The sequence below is a fragment of the Cynocephalus volans genome, chromosome 2 (assembly GCF_027409185.1).
Source record: "Cynocephalus volans isolate mCynVol1 chromosome 2, mCynVol1.pri, whole genome shotgun sequence".
Lineage (NCBI taxonomy): Eukaryota > Metazoa > Chordata > Mammalia > Dermoptera > Cynocephalidae > Cynocephalus > Cynocephalus volans.
Genome location: NC_084461.1, coordinates 157093868 through 157110718, shown reverse-complemented (window position 1 = coordinate 157110718; position 16851 = coordinate 157093868). Strand labels below are relative to the sequence as shown.

The 16851-nt window shown below is 54.0% G+C and overlaps 2 protein-coding genes across 2 annotated transcripts in view; one reads left to right on the top strand and one right to left on the bottom strand.

The window, feature by feature from the left end:
* The first annotated feature begins 3823 nt into the window (after positions 1-3823).
* HK3 (hexokinase 3) lies at positions 3824-13471 on the top strand. Its single transcript, XM_063086786.1, has 17 exons — positions 3824-3977; positions 4174-4328; positions 4422-4541; positions 4634-4729; positions 5601-5700; positions 5781-5964; positions 6476-6631; positions 6783-7016; positions 7348-7643; positions 7753-7892; positions 7973-8092; positions 10404-10499; positions 10670-10769; positions 12413-12596; positions 12682-12837; positions 13004-13237; positions 13327-13471. The coding sequence occupies exons 1-17, from the start codon at positions 3839-3841 to the stop codon at positions 13469-13471; spliced, it is 2655 nt and encodes an 884-aa protein (XP_062942856.1). The 5' UTR covers positions 3824-3838.
* A 1209-nt stretch (positions 13472-14680) lies between these two features.
* Positions 14681-16851, bottom strand: part of UNC5A (unc-5 netrin receptor A) — a 60888-nt gene continuing 58717 nt past the window's right edge. The window contains 6 exon segments of the mRNA XM_063087424.1: positions 14681-14846; positions 15086-15225; positions 15227-15265; positions 15950-16114; positions 16211-16360; positions 16518-16751. Of these exon segments, the coding sequence (XP_062943494.1) occupies positions 14681-14846; positions 15086-15225; positions 15227-15265; positions 15950-16114; positions 16211-16360; positions 16518-16751 (894 nt within the window).

Below are 16851 nucleotides of genomic sequence, written 5' to 3'. Positions count from 1 at the left end.
TATCTCTTGTGAGGCTCTGTATTAGTCTGTTTTCTGTTGCTTATAACAGAATACCTTAAACTTGGTAATTTATAAAGAAACAGAATTTATTTCTTACAGTTTTGGAGGCTGGGAAGTCCACGGTCATGGGGGTTCATCTGGTGGGGATCTTCTGGGTGGGAACTCTCTACAGGGTCCCTTGGTGACCAGGGTATTAATGGCCAGAAATGGGAAGAGCTTTTTCATGTGCTCCTTACAAAGCCACCAGTCCACACCTACGATATTTCATTACTCCATGAATGGATTAATCCATTCATGAGGGCACAGTCCTCACAATCCAATCACCTCTCAAAGGTCCAACCTTTCAAATATCATAATTAAATTTCCCATCCTCTTAACACCATTACGGTGGGGACCAAGTTTCCAACACATGAACTTTGGGGGACAGGCTCCAAACAACAAGAAGGGGCCTAACATCTTATAGATGAGGAAGAAAGAGCTTAGGGAGGTGAAGTGACTTGAGTTTAAGGCATAACAAGAGCTTGAGCTGAGGGGTTTCAGCTCCAAATCTATCATTTTTTGCTGCCTTGCTAAACAGGTGCTGCCCCTGCCCCAAATGCATTGACCCAGTCTAGAATGGACCCTCCCAGTGTTTCCTGGTAAAAAGCTATGTTCTTGAGCTCCTTCTATTTCCACTTCTCTAGTTCCTCCTGCACGTCTCCCTCTCCTCAACATGACCACTACAGTCAGGCACACAGAGATGATTTTAGTGCTGAACTCAACTTGGAGGTTATTACACAACATATTCCATATGCCTGAGGTTCACTCAGAAGTTTCTCTTTTTTTCTGTCATTTTGTTCAACATTTAGAAGCCCTCACATACCATACCCTTGAGCAGGAAATGCTTGTGTAAGTCATTTCATATTTCTTAGTTTCTTCACCAGTAAAATGGAGGAAAATAAAGTTGAATAGTCCCCACCCCCTGGATGATTAAATGAGCTAATGGAGATAAAAGACCTGCATGATTAAAGGGTTCTTGAATCATTCCCTGGAGTTTCTTTAGGTTTCCAGCTAATTCTGACATCCACTTGACTGGGCTTATTGCCCTAACTGTGGGGGAATCACCCCTTGCTGCATTTCATGCTCCCCCTTTCCCTTGTCCAACCTGTGCCCCTGACTCTGCTGAAAACATTTCCTCTGTGCCCAACTCATAGCTGGGCCCCATGAGTGAGCAATGACTGGCCTGGGGTGCCTGCCTACTCCGGGCTTGCTCTAGGGCCTCCATCATCTCCCTTCTCACTTTTCCCTGAGCATCTCCTATGTGTCAGACCCTGTTCCACTGCTTCATGTCTACTGTTTTCTCAGACCTCACTCTGAGGAGTGGGTACTATCATTGTTCCCCCTTGATAGAGGAGGTAACTTGCTCAGAGATGTGAGGTGATGGGCCTAGATCAACCAACACAGCCAGCTAGTTAAAAAAGCCAGCATTGAAGCCATACTGGACTTCACAAATGCTTTTCTCCTCTCTCTCCTGGCTGAAATCTCTCCTACTTTTTCCTGAGGGGAAGGGAGGGGGACTTGGTAGCTTCTCCTTGCTGGTGTGTACCCCACCTGGTCTGCCAGGGAAGTCCTTCTGTCTTCCTTGCAGTCTCTGCCATCTCCTAGTCTCTCCTCTTGAACCTATCCTGTACCCAGGAGGAAAAGGCAGAAAAACATCAATCTGCCCAAGCCATTGACTTCTCCATAACTCTACTGTTTTCATTAAGCAATTAATTAAATATCCCTCACATCTGAACAGCACTTTACTCTTTCACATACATTATCCCCTTTAATTCTCATGCCACCAAACCATTCAATCAACAAATCCTGAGAGCCTTCCTTGAGTCAACCGCTTCACGTGGCCCTCAGATATAGCCGTGAATCAAATGGCCTCCCTGTTCTCTGGCATCAGAGGACTTCTGAGTATTATAATTTTCTCAGTTTTGCACAAGAGGTAACTGAGGCTCAGAGAGAGGTGTGACTTTCCCAGGACCACACAGCCAGAAAGTGACAGAGCAAGGACTCAGATGGAAGTTTTCTCATGCCAGGTCATCATCTGGGATTTCTTTTTTGCAACTTTCATCAGCCTTGAGTTCAATTCATGGGAAACTGCTAGTTTTTACAAGGCTTCACATATATTCAAGAACGTCTCTGCAGTCAGGCAGATCTGGGTTCAAATTCCATGCTGTCCCTTTATAGCTGCTTGGTCTAGGCTGATAACTTGCCTTCTCAGAGCCTCAATTTCCTCATTTGTAACAAACAAAGAAATAATCACTCTTAGTGTGCATGGCTGCTGGGAGCATCTTCTGTAACGTATACATGTAACTGAACACCTGGCACTTTAGTTAGGATTATCTGCCTCCTTAGGGATCTGTTTCCCATTCTCTTCCTAAAGCAGAGAGGGGGACTGAGTCATCCTCATCTCCATCAACAGGTAGTCTATTTTCCCTGGCTCTCCCTGGAGGTACCTCATTATCCAGGTGCCAGTGTTGTTATTTCACAGATAGGGGTCCAGTTTGGGACAGTGGGTCATTGGAATGGAATTCCTATGTGACAGGAGGTGAGGGGCTTGCAAAGTCTGAGCCTGGGGAGGATGAAGTTGCTGGGCTGTGACCCTCCAATGAATCCAGAGAGGCTACTGGGACGTCTTTGAAGGATGGGCAAGAAGGTTGTCCAGGGGAGGTTTCTGCACAGAGATGAGGTCCCTGGGGCTCTTCTTAAGCTCCGGGACTTCTGGTGGAGTGAGAACTTGGTGTATCCCGTCCTCTGCCTTCCCTGCCTCTCACCCCTCCCTTCAGGCTCTGATCCACTCCTGGCCTATTCTTTCCCCAAATCCATTTCCTTGCCCTGGAGAAAATCCATTAATGCTCTTCTCCTAGATCTTTGAATGGCTCGTTCCCTTCCTTCATTTAGGTTACCTTCTCAGGGAGGCCCTCCTTGATTTATATCTAAAAATGTCTTTTCCCCTGGTCACCCTCTAACTTTTAGTCCAGCTCCCCTTTTAAAAAAAATAGCCACCTTTACTATCAGAACCATATTATATGTTTATTTGCCTATTTACCATCTCTCACACTAGAATCTGAAATCCACAAGAGCAGGATTCAGTATGGTGTTCAGAATAGTGCTGGCTGCATAGTAGGGGCTCAGTCAGTGTTTTGGGAAGGATTACTGACTGAAGGAAGGACCATCCTCTGCAATGTAGTCTCCAAAGTCCCCTGTACTGGGCTTGCTAAGGCTTCAGAGTCTGAGAGTGGGTTAGGAGAGGGAAGCACTTGGACTTGCAGTTTGTTCATGCATCTGTTCATTCTTTTGTTCATTCAACGACAACTCACTGAGAGGCTCTAGCTCTGGGTGCAGGGGAACTGGAGAGCAAGTTGAGGTGTGACAAGAGGGAGGCCTCCCCAAACCCTGAATTCAAAGAAGTGGAGGGGCAGGGTAGAGGCCCAAAGGAGCTAAGAAGGAGCCACAAGGGAATGGAGCAGGAGGAGGAGGAAGGTGGGTTCTCTCTCCAGAATGGAGCTTTCTGAGGAGGCAGGAGATGGATGCAGGCTGTGACAGCAAGAGAGCTGGGGTAGTGGAGAGGCGAGGAGTAGCTGGGCCCATGCTGGAAGGCTGAGGAGACAAACCATCAAGGCTCTGAGAGGGCTCAGGGAGGGCTCTAGCCAGCCCTGAGAGAAGTTGAGAGACTGGAAGACAAGGTGCAAGGTGGGCAGGGCAGGCCTCTGCCCTTTTGAAGTTATGGAATCTGGTTAATCCAACAGGGCTTCCTCCCAGATGTTGGCCTTTTTCTCACCAGGTGCAGGAATGCCTGCAGCAGTTCATGGTGACGGGGGCACAGCTGCAGCAAATCCAAGCCAGCCTCCTGGGCTCCATGGAGCAGGCACTGAGGGGACAAACCAGCCCTGCCCCTGCTGTCCGGATGCTTCCCACATATGTGGGATCCATTCCACATGGCACTGGTGAGTGGCATAGACTAAGATAGGTAGCCAGTCCAGGAGGAGGGTACTGATTTAGGGGAGGGGGATGTTCCTTATCCCTGTCCCCCATCTCTAAGGTCCCTTGACCAGAATTTACAGGCCTTGGGAATTTGGGGGGGAAGCAGAAGGCTCTGGTCTTGCCAGCCACATACCTTTCTGTGAACTGCTTGACCCCTAGAGCAAGGAGACTTCTTGGTGCTGGAGCTGGGAGCCACAGGGGCCTCACTGCGTGTTTTGTGGGTGACTCTAACGGGCTTTGAGGGGCATAAAATAGAGCCCAGGAGCCAGGAATTTGTGATCCCCCAAGAGGTGATGCTAGGTGCTGGCCAGCAGGTGAGTGCTCACTGCCCAGCCTCTGGGGTCTGCGGCCTGGCTGGGAGGCTGGGGTTCAGGTGGGCAGAGCTGAGCCCCCCACCTGTCCCACAGCTCTTTGACTTTGCCGCCCACTGCCTGTCAGAGTTCCTGGATATGCACCCCATGGGCAAGCAGAGTCTGCAGCTTGGGTTCAGCTTCTCCTTCCCATGTCACCAGACGGGCCTGGACAGGGTGAGGTGGAGTGGGTGTGGGAACAGTGGGTGGACAGGGGCTGCAGCCCTGTGAAGGCCATAGGAAGAGTAACCCAGCTTCTCTGCCTATAGAGCACCCTCATTTCCTGGACAAAAGGTTTTAGGTGCAGTGGTGTGGAAGGCCAGGATGTGGTCCAGTTGCTGAGAGATGCCATTCAGAGGCAAGGGGTAAGTGGTGGTAGTGGAGACAGGAGGGCCACCCATGTTGGCCAGGGCCTGGCACACATTGGCTGGACCTGTACTTCTGGGAGGGCCTGCTTTCCTTTCCTGTTGGTATACTTTATCCAGTTTAGCTCTGGGGTAAATGTTGCTACCATTCCTATTTTATAGGTAAGGAAACTGAAGCTAGGTAAGGTCAAGCAAATGTTCAGGACCCTGGGGAAAACAAACATGGAAAGACTTTGACCCTGTCCTCAAGGTCTTCACAGTCTAGCATTCTAATAAAAGATTGTCCTTGTTGAGGAGGTGTGTTTGGACGACTCTGGGAGTACCAGGGAGGGAGCACATGCTACTTGAGCAGAGACTTGCAGGAGGAGTTTGCCTGGTGCTTAAGCTCGGGCTAGGGAGGAAGATCTAGTCTCAGAGAATGGCATATGCTAAAGCCTGGATGCCAGAGAAAGGCAAAGCTGTCTGGACTAACTCCTGTGGTGCTGTGTACAGTGACTAGAAGTCAGTGCTGGGAGGAAAGGGCTTGGGGAGCCAAGCCAGGACGAGGTGCAATCTTTAAGGATGCACTCAGTCTTGGGACCCTTGTCCTGGTCCTACAGGGAACACTGGAGGTGATGGCTGAGGGTAGGAGCCACTGTGACTCCAAGAACCTGAGTTGGGGGAGGAAGGAGACAAGGGTAGGGTGGGAGGAAAACCCTCTATAGGGTGGGGGCCTGAGTGTATGTAGCACAAATGTGTGGGCCATGCAGACGCGGTGTTTCATGGACTCTGGGCATCTCCACTGAAGCCAGAGCCCCAGCCCTGCCTGTCCTACATGTTCCCTGCTCTTGACATTCAGGTGGGGCCCAACCTCTCCCTCTCCCTTGTCCAGGCCTACAGCATTGATGTTGTTGCCGTGGTGAACGACACAGTGGGCACCATGATGGGCTGCGAGCCAGGGGTCGGGCCATGTGAGGTTGGGCTTGTTGTAGGTGAGCCACGGGCCATGTATAATGATGGGTGGTGGCACAGCTACCTGGCAGGCAGGACCTGACTGGGTCTTCTCTGTCAGACACTGGCACCAACGCGTGTTACATGGAGGAGGCACGGCATGTGGCAGCACTAGATGAGGACCGGGGCCGTGTCTGCGTCAGCGTTGAGTGGGGCTCCTTCAGTGATGATGGGGCCCTGAGGCCAGTGCTGACCACCTTTGACAACGCCCTGGACCATGAGTCCCTGAATCCTGGTGCCCAGAGGTGGCCTGGTGGGGGACCCTAACTTTCTGTTTCAGGCCCTGACTGTTCTGCTCCTCACCTCTTCTGCCCCTATACTCAGGCCTTAGGCCCCTCCTCTCACTCTGAGGGTCTCCAGGTTGCTCCCCTGGGGGGCCCTGGCCAGGCTCAAAGAACGAAGGGCTCAATGTTCTAGAACCCAGCATTTTCAACCCTTGGCCCTCCCTTATTCCTGACTCTGGCCATCCCTGATAGGGGATGGGGGTTGTGGGTAGCTGAGCAAAGTGTCCCCTGCCTTCCTTTGGGTCCTGCTGCCCCTCCAGGAGGTCCCCTGAGCCTAACCTAAGTCAGAGAGGGCAGCAGAGTCTGGACAAACACCCACCCACCTGTCCTCTGGGAGGCCATTTATTTCTGGAGCCTTCAGTCTGGGTGCCCAAAGAAAATGACTGACTCCTCTTCAGTGGCTCTTGGAGGTGGGGCCTGGTGGGCTGAGGGCTTAGGAAAGGCTTTGTCCAGCCACCCTTCCCACATGCAGGTTTGAGAAGATGATTGGAGGCCTGTACCTGGGTGAGCTGGTGCGGCTGGTGCTGGCCCACTTGGCCCAGCGAGGGGTCCTCTTTGGCGGCTGCACCTCCCCTGCCTTGCTGAGCCAAGGCAGCATCCTCCTGGAGCATGTGGCTGAGATGGAGGAGTAAGTGGGGGAGGCGAGTGGCTAAGATAAGGGGATTCTTTGCTTGAGAGAGTGGAGGATACTCTGTTCCTGAGGTAACCATAGGGTTTTGGTGGGATGGGGAGCTTCTGGGTTACCTGAGCCTCAAACTACACCCTCTCCTCTTGCCCAGCCCCTCGGCCGGGGCAGCCTGTGCCCGCGCTATCCTGCAGGACTTGGGCCTGAGCCTGGAAACCTCGGACGCTGAGCTTGTGCAGCAAGTGTGTGCGGCCGTGTGCACACGGGCTGCCCAACTCTGTGCGGCTGCCCTGGCTGCTGTCCTCTCCCGCCTCCAGCATAGCCGGGAGCAGCAAACATTCCAGATCTCTGTGGCCACCGGAGGCCAAGTGTTTGAGCGACATCCCAGGTACTGTGAAAACATGATCCTGTGTGATCAGGTAGCATGGACATGTGTGCTTGTGATACACACCCAGAGGGCACTCTGGGGTCACGTGTACAAGTCAGTGGATACAAATGGCACTCAAGCAGAATGAGGGCCAGACTGGATAATGGGAGGCCAGAAGATGTCCAAAGAGAAAAAAGATGCTTCTTTTTGTGTGTTCAAGGGAAGGGGCCATTGGGGGCACTGGGCATGTGGTTGGTGCACAGAATGGATTTATAATTAAATTGATTTAAAGTGATGGGGCTCAGGGCTTCAGCAAGTGCCAAGCTGATGCACCTGTTATGTGTCTGTGTAGGTTCCGCAGCATTCTACAGGAGACAGTGATGCTCCTGGTTCCAGAATGTGATGTCTCCTTCATCCCCTCTGTGGATGGGGGTGGCCGGGGTGTGGCAATGGTAACTGCCGTGGCTGCCCGCCTCGCTGCCCACCGGTGCCTGCTGGAGGAGACCCTGGCACCCTTCCGGTTGAACCGTGAGCAGCTGGCAGTGGTGCAGGCACAGATGCGAGAAGCCATGGCTAAGGGGCTCCGAGGGGAGGCCTCCTCCCTCCGTATGCTACCTACTTACGTCCGAGCCATGCCCGATGGCACCGGTGAGAACTTAGCCTGAGTGTGGGACTGGGACATGACCTAGGGGTCACAGTGTGTGCTGGGGCTGGAACCACCAGCTCTGTCCTGGCACTGAGGGTCTCTGCCCCATAGAGCGTGGGGACTTCCTGGCCCTGGACCTTGGGGGTACCAACTTCCGGGTCCTCCTTGTACGTGTGGCCACGGGAGGTGTGCGGATCACCAGCCAGATCTACTCCATCCCTGAGGGTGTGGCCCAGGGCTCTGGGCAGCAGGTACCTACAGCCTGTGCCTGACATCGGAGGTTGGGAAGGGCCAGGGAAGGGCCCACCACCTAATTTGCCCCACTCTGCAGCTATTTGACCACATTGTGGACTGCATCGTGGACTTCCAGCAGAAGCAGGGCCTGAGTGGGCAGAGCCTCCCCCTGGGTTTCACCTTCTCCTTCCCGTGTAGACAGCTTGGCCTGGACCAGGTGAGGGACTAAGGGCCAGAAGAAGCAATCTCCAAGGGCCTCCCACCCATATACCCTTCATGGAGTGGGCAGGAGACCAGGGAAAGGGCTAGGTGGGGAGGCAGCAGCACTGCTGAGCTGGACCTGCACCCAGCCTCAGTTTCCCCAGACATGGTGTGTCTAGGGTTAGGGTCTGGGGCATTTGGGGCAGGTCAGGCCCAGATTGGGGCTTATCAGAGGACGCATTGCCTATTTCAGCCATAGTTCTGGTTGTACTGGCCTAGAGGTATTGTAGGAAGCAGACTTTGTTCCTGTCTCTAGAAGGGGCTTGAGGCTGCATGGTTTCTTTACCCTCTCTCCAGTTCCCTTCCATGTTTGTTTCCTTCTCAGTGCCTGGCTCAGTGTTGGGTGCCTGATTGGAGTGGCAGAGCAACAGGCTCAGGTCTAGACACAGCACCTCCACTCAGTGCACACCTCAGCATGTCCTTTAACAGGTGTGATAGACTTCTCAAGGTATACACCTGAAGCCTGTCTTGGAAACAGTACCTCCTAGGCCTCTGGTCAAAGCTCCTAGGAATCTCCTTCTCATCATTCCCCAGCTTCTGCTTAAGAGCCTCTTGTGCTGAGCAGCTCGCTGCCCCTGACGACATCTGTTGCATTCTTAGACACCTGTGGTCATTGAAAAGCTCCACCTCGTCTACTCCTGCCAGGCTTGTGCAGTTTTCACCCTCTGCTCCCACTTTAATCTCTCCGACATGTCACTCTTTATGCTTTCTTTTACACAGTGGTTCTTTGGATCGCGCAATTGGCGATCGTCTCTGCTGGTCTGCTCCACTCCAGGCTAAGCACACTCACTCTTTCGATTATTCCTTGTAAGGTGCGAGAAGCAGGTGTGACTCAGTGTGCAAACCCAGGCACGCAAGAAACATGGTCTTATTAATTTTCTATAACTGAACTTAATTTCTGTGTTGAGGCTACATTCTTTTGGGGGGTGAAAACTTAATGTTAATAGATGCAAGGACCCCCTTCCACAAGCAGGGGCCCCTCTCAGCTCCATAGTGTCCTTTGCTGTGCAGAATGTGCAGACACCTGGGGAACTCAGGGAGATGTCCCAGCCCCAGCTCTCTAGGCACCCCTCCACCCTGCCACTTTCTCTCTCAAACCTTGACACCTCCTGGGCATTCCATGGGGAAGGAGAGCAGAGGCCTCCTCTGATCTCAGATAACTCAAATCCCTTCTGTCTCCTCCCCTTCCACAGAGGTTTAGCCCAGGGTGGAAGTCATAGGACACCTTTCTCAGGAAGCAATCAAAAACCTGCTTAACTTCCCCTCTGCCTCCTCTTCCCCAGACCGGGGAGCCTTTGTCTTGTTTGTGGGCAGGGAAACTTTGCTATTACTCATCATATGACCTCTCTCAAACTGGTTCCCCCTCTCATCCTCTCACACTCCCTGGTATTTGTTTTTGAGACAATGAGCATAGAACACCCTAACTGCTGTACAACGGGAAAAGGGATAAAAGGAAATATTGAATAAAATGTTGGTTACTACATATTTCTAAAATCTCCTGCTCCAAAGAGTTCCAGATATGCCCTCCTTGCTGTTACTTTGGGCAGAGTGGTCATTTTCTCCTAATAGCCATGGAATAATTCCCACTCCCCTGCCTCCTCCCTCAGAGGAAGCACACTAAGAAAATAACAATGCTTTTCAGGTACAGTCAGGCCCCTTGTCACTAAGTTCACAGTCTAAGTGCATTTTCTCACTATAAAGGCATGTCAGTCTTGCCCTGCCCCCACCCTCCTGCTCTGGTCTTCTGGTTTTTCCATTCATTCCTCACCTGTATCTGGAACCCATGAGTGAATCTCATCAACATGGCTCTATCCCTAACTCTGAGAATTCCTTCCTCTCAAGTGACTCTTGCTAGTTCTTTCTGAAAGGGCTCATCAGCTGTCATTTAGGCCTCTGAGCCTTCCTTGTTTTCCCCTTTCTCACACATAGCACTCACTTTAGCAGCTCTGTTCATTTCTAACCCAATTACAAAGGGCCGTCCCTTCTGGGCAAATGCCTTAAAATGGCCAGACCCTCAGACTGTCTGAGCATTCTGGAACTAATCATGGAAGATGTAGGTCGGATGGTTATTAATAGGTTTCTTTACACTGAAAGCCTCCTGGGGAGATGGGAGGGGGCAGAGGACAAGGCCTTCAACCACACAGCAAAGTAGGAAAGGAATTCTGCTTGGGGATGGTGGAAATCATATACCTCTGATAGGAGGCAGAGTGAGATTTGAAGGGGGACCTTCAGCTTTCTGTTCCCCCCCCCCCCCGGTACTACCCCAGAGCATCCTCCTGAATTGGACCAAGGGTTTTAATGCATCAGACTGCGAGGGCCAAGATGTTGTGTGTCTGCTGCGGGAAGCCATCAGGCGCAGACAGGTAGGAGGCTACCTCCAAGGGTGATTTGGGGCTGTGGAAAGCCTTGTGGGGAGCAAAGGGTCTCCTGCTTCCTGAGAGGGGGGCCTTCTGCAGTAGAGACCTCTGGGTCCAGTGCTGGTTGCCGTGACAACTGTGTTGCCCAGCAACTAGCAGCATCCTTTTATGTGCAGGCAGTGGAGCTGAATGTGGTTGCTATTGTCAATGACACGGTGGGGACCATGATGTCCTGTGGCTACGAGGACCCCCGTTGTGAGATGGGCCTCATTGTTGGTGAGGAGGGCCCTGCCCTTACTGCTTGATAATTCCTTGCCTCCTATTGATTCCTCAGGTTGGACAGTCTGCTGGTGTCAGGGATATGGGATTATTCCTGCCTGACCCAGTGAGGGCCTGGAACATTCTACTGGGCTGGGAATCTGGAGCTCGGGTATTTAGTCCAATGCAGCTGCTCACTCATGGTCATTGAAGCTCTTTGAGATTCAGTTTGCCCATCTGGTAAATGAATCTGAGCTTTGGAATCATACAAATTTGGGTGGAAATACTAGCTTTGTTGCTTCTACTTGTATGACCTTGGGCAAGTCACTAGAGACTGTTTCCTCATCTCTAAGATGGATATAACAAAAATGCTTGTCTCAAGGAGTCATGAGGATGAAACAAGAGGGTGCAAAGCATGGCACAGTTCCTGGCTTATGGTACACACTCGGTGTTTGGAACTGGGTGTGGGTGGGGAACCAATGAGCTGTGAGAGGCCGGCCTTAAGACTGTCCAAAATTCTGTCTGTATTAAGCACCTACCCTGTGGCCAGCTGGGGACTGGGTGAAGGGACAGGAAGACACATAAAATAAGGGGAAATCCCTGCTTCTCAGAACTGGATAGCAGGGGCTGAGCCCAGAATAGCCCATGAGCAGATCAGAGAGCAGGTCAGAGAGAGCATTCTCTGACTCTACACACAGGTGGGGACAAAGCTGTGTCTTGGGATGAATGGGACTTGAAAAGAAAGTCTTGAAAGAAAGGATTTGGCTAGGTAGGGGAGGAGGCCTTCCACAGCTTCTGTCTCATGGGAGGCCACAGGTGTCTCTTAGAACACAAGGCATCTGTGGCCTCCCGTGAGATAGGGAGCTTCTTGAACATAGGGCCTGACATGGGGAGGTGCTCAAGAGAGGCATACCCAGGACGGAGGAATTCCAGGTGGGCCAGCAACACACCCACCTGCCTAGAGCTGAAAATGTGATGGGGAGAGGAAGAAGATGCCTTGTGTGCTCTCTGGCTGGAATGTCTTTTCCTTTCTGTGCTTCTTGGCTTCAAAGCCCAAATTAAATGTTACTTCCTCTTTGTAGATTTTCCTGACCCTGTAGGCAGGAAGGAAGACTCACCTAATGCTCTGGGGCTCCCATAATGTTCTTCTTTGCATTTCTATTTGGACACATAGAGGCACCATCAGAGCTGGCTGTTCATTGCCCAACTTCTGGCCAGACTGTTGGGCTCCTTATGTTTGATTTCTTTCTATGTCCCTAACTCCTTGCCTAGCACCTGTTAGTTTAACTAAGGGCCTAGAAGGCCAGTCCAGGGAGCTTCAGCCTCTCACCAGCAGACAGTAGGGGGCTGTCACATATCACCCAGGGGAATGATATGACTGATGGGTATTGCAAGAGCACTTTAGGGTAGCACGGTAGATGGACTGATGGTGGTGCTGATAGGGGAAGTAGTGGAGGTCCCAAGGGCTTGTTGCTGATAGAGGGTCAGCATTAGGGATGTCAGGAAGGAAGGAGGACCAGGACTAGCAACAGGTTGTGAGCATGAGGAGATGGAGAGGTAGGGAATGAGCCCAAATTTTGCCATATTGGTGTGGGGAGCACTCAGAGGGGCTTTGTCTGCACATCAGTAAATGGTTCCTGTCCCGTCTGGCCCCTCTGCAGGAACTGGCACCAATGCCTGCTACATGGAGGAGCTCCAGAATGTGGCCAGCGTGGCTGGGGACTCGGGCCTCATGTGCATCAACATGGAGTGGGGTGCTTTTGGCGATGATGGCTCACTGGGCATGCTTAGCACCCACTTCGATGAGTGTGTGGACCAGGCGTCCATCAATCCTGGCAAGCAGAGGTGTGGGTTGGGCCCAGGCAGTGGTGACTGGTGGTGGCTGACGCTCATAATGGTAGCTGGTGGGGTCTCACACATGATCATGCAGGTTTGAGAAGATGATCAGTGGCATGTACCTGGGGGAGATCGTGCGCCACATCCTTTTGCATTTAACCAGCCTTGGAGTTCTCTTCCGGGGCCAGCAGACCCAGCACCTTCAGACGAGGGACATCTTCAAGACCAAGTTTCTCTCTGAGATTGAAAGGTGCCTGAGGCCTACAAAGGAGTCTATCTGTCCCCTGTGGGGGAGAATACTGGTTGTTGTTGGTGGAGGTGGGGTCCACTCTGGAGGATGATGTGGGTGAAGTCACAAGAGGGGGGAAACTAATGCAGGACCCTGCCTTTGTGCACTATCCCTTCCTGACCCCCAGTGACAGCCTGGCCCTGCGGCAGGTCCGAGCCATCCTGGAGGATCTGGGGCTGCCCTTGACCTCAGATGATGCCCTGATGGTCCTAGAGGTGTGCCAGGCCGTGTCCCAGCGGGCTGCTCGGCTCTGTGGGGCTGGCGTGGCTGCTGTGGTGGAGAAGATCCGGGAGAACAGGGGCCTGGAAAAGCTGACGGTGTCTGTCGGGGTAGATGGGACCCTCTACAAGCTGCACCCCCAGTGAGTCTGGGTGCACGGGCTGGGCAGGGATGCATGGCTGGGAGGGGCCTGGCTGGCCTAGCCTCACCTCAGCCCTTTCCCCCTTACAGCTTTTCCAGCCTGGTGGCAGCCACGGTTCAGGAGCTAGCCCCTCGCTGTGCGGTCACCTTCTTGGAGTCAGAGGATGGGTCTGGCAAAGGTGCGGCCCTGGTCACTGCTGTTGCCTGCCGCCTTGCCCAGACAGTCTGGATCTGAGGAAGTCTCCAGGAACCACAGGGTATCAGCCCCAGCCTTGCTGGACCTGGCTTGGGCCCAGCCCATCCCTGAGCCAGGCCCAGCCACTCAAGACTACCAGAACAGCCTGTGTGTGACCCCTCTGTGGCCATTTGCATTCACCCCCTGGGTTTCCTGAGAGAAATAGCACTTGGGTTAGCAATATATATATATAATTTATTTACATTCACGTCCGCTAAAATCCCTATGCGCCCCAGCAGCTGGGCACGGCTGTGTACATAAGGCCAAGTGTAAGTGCGTGAATGCACTTAAGACAGAGTCAGGACACAAGCTTCACACGACAGGCCCCACACAGGGGCACTGGCCAGCCCCAGAAACGGGCATGCCACAGCACACACACTCACCATTGTACAGCCTAGGACTCCCATTGCATATTCACACGCCCCGCTGGGCAGGGCACCTCAAGGTGGGGGTGGGGTGGGGTGGGGAGGGGCCATTGGGTATCCACAGTAGGTGGGTGGAAGAAGGGCAGCATGTGAGAGGCAGATGTGTACTGACACCAGGCATGAGAGATGTGAGCAGCCTCCAGGTATACAACATGAGATGTGTGTGGTGGTAGTGGGGGGTGTCTGCATGACCCAGGAGGGGGTGCGTGTGAGAGGAGCACATGAGGCATGTGTGGGCACATGCCTGTGTGGTGGTTGTGTGCCCAAATCCAGGGGCTGTACCCTGCCTGGCTGTGGCCCTCAGACCTACAGGCTTAAAGCTGGGTCCCTCAAATATGCCCCTACCCAGCAGGCACAGAAATGTTTGCATAAGGTCCAGCTCAGGCAGGAGCTCTGGGGGTCACTTCCTGAGCCCAGCATGTGTGTGCATGCCTGTGTGTATGCGGGGCCCCTGGAGAGGACAGGAGGAGAGGTAGCATCACACGCACATACATACACAGAGAGGGGCTGGGCCTGGCCCAGGCTCCAGGCACTGTCTACCCTGGGCCCCAGGGCTGGGGCAGAATGTGAGCAGGTGGCAGTGCCAGCCTGTCCAGGCAGGCCATGGAGGAGTGGGAGTTCTGGCAGAGTCTGAAGGACCAGCGTTAAGGGACAACTTTGGCCAGGAGGGGTCCTGTCCAAGCAGCTGTCCCTAGTGTGGGGGTAGGGCCCCTGTCCGACTTCTGCCTGTCCTTGGCGGGTGCCAAAGCTGGTGAGAGTGTAGGCATTTTGGGTCTGGTGGGCCTCAGCACTCGGCCTCCGACACTGTGAAGAGGCCAGCATCTGGCTGACCCAGTCCAGCCACTGCTGCAGCCAGCTGGCTGAGGTTGCCGCTGGGGAAGTGCCGCGCCTCCCACAGGTTGAGGATCATGGCGGTGGGGCTGGGCTTGGAGGCAAAGAAGCTGAGATGGCTGAGGAGGGGAGGGGAGACTATCAGTGGCCTGGTCTCACCACAGGCTGCCACTTCCTGTCCACCCCCCTAGCCTACCCAAGGGCAAGGCCTCCCCTCAGCCAAGTGCAGTGACCACCCTGGCTGCTAGTGACACAGGTACAGGCCCAACAGGGCCTCCTATTCGCCCCAGCTGCCTTACTTGCCCAGGCTGGACTGTAGGTGGCCTTTGCAGCCCCTCTGTGCCCATCTCCCACCTACCTGTCCAGGTGGAGTTTCTGGGCCAGAGTCCGCCAGTCGGCACCCCGGCTACAGGGTGGGTCCAGGCTGGTAATGATCTTCTGCCGAATGAGGAAGGGGATCTTGAAGGCACTGGGGCCCACCAGGGCTGGGACCCCCCCCTTCACTCTCCAGAGACAGCAGCTCAGCAAACCTTGTATCCTAGGGGTGGGAAGGGTGGAGATGCCTGTTAGGACTTTCCCCACTGCCCCCTCCTGCTGAGGGACTCCCAGACCAACCCAGAGCATGGGGGTGGTATGGGCACTGGCACTTCCTGGGTACACCCCTCCCAACCCATGCTCCAGGGCTCTGCTCTGTGGGGCTCAGAGGGGCCTGAGGCGCAGAGGTGGAATGATCTGCCCAAAGTCATACCAACAGTGAGCAGAGGAGCCATCTGGCCTCACTCCTCTCCCTCTCCACTCGCCAAGTCACTCTGCCAGCCCTCTGCTGCTCACTCAGCACCCACTGCTCTCCTCTCACTGCCTTTGTCCTCCCCTCTCAGTTCCTGCTGCCAGAAATGCCCTTCCCCTCCCTGCTGCCTGTCAAACTCTTGCTCATCCTTGGGGCCCAGTACAAGGTCCCTCCTCAGGGAAGCCCTCTGGGCCCGCCAGCCTGTCACTCTCCTCCTGCTTCTACATCCTCTACAGCTCCCCTCCCCAAGTCCCACTTGCATCTGCAACTCCTGCCCTGGGAGACTGCCAGGTAGTTTCTAGGAGGTGAGCTTGGGGAGGGTTGGGAAGAGTTTGTGGCAGGGTGGGCAGGATAGGCCCAGGGGGTGGAGCATTCCTGGGAGAGGGGTTGGTGGTGGGAGCACACAATCGTGGTGCTGAAGCAACTCCTCTCCACCTTGGTGATGTTGAAATTGATGCTGAAGCTCTGCCCGTCGCCCTCCACCTGCCACACCCACACCTTGCAGGCTAGGTCACTGGTGCTGGGACTGACGCGCTCCAAGGTGAAGGTGCAGTGCAGGTACTGCTGTGTGCCATTCCAGATGTGATAAAAGGGGATCTCCTGGGGAAGCAGGAAGAGAGGTGGTGTCAGGTGTGTCCAGCTTCAGGTGAGCCAGCTCCAGGCCCCTCAAGTGCTGGCTATGGGCCTGGCCCTCACCTGGTAGCTGACAAGGAGCTTGCTCTTCCACAAGGAGCTGGGCACATCATGGATGGATAGGCGCAGGTTGTGGTAGCTGTCCTTGAAGTGCAGGACGCGAGGCTCCTGGATTAGCTGTCCACCCAGTTGCTTCTCCAGCTGCACGACCTCCTGCAGTGCCCCAGGTGGTCAGCCTGGCCTCCTGCTCACAGTCTGGGCCCTTCCCCACTGCCCTTGAGGTTAGGGGCCTCCGTACCCATGGTCAGGGACGGTCAGCCCACAGGGTGTAGTGTGGTCTCCCCATGGCAGGGGTGGGGGTGGGCAGTACCTTGAGTGCATCATGGGTGTCGTGCAGGCAGTAGACTCGGATGTTATACTCCAAGGAGGTGCAGGCCACTGGGGCAAACAGAAGCAGCTTGAGGCGCTTGGCTGCGGCCACACTGAGAGCCTCTCCCACCAGGGCAAAGCGGCCCAGCTGCTCAGTAAAGATGTAGCAGGCGCTGGCCTCCAGCTGGCAGTAGTAGAGATGGGAGGGCGCCTCCTCACCCAGGTGCAGCACGTCCTGCAGGTGGGGTCCAATGGGTCAGTTCTGTCCAGCTTAGAGCTCTTGGGCCAACTGCAGCTCTAAGTGGCCAGAGACTGGGGAAGGGTCAGGGTGTGGC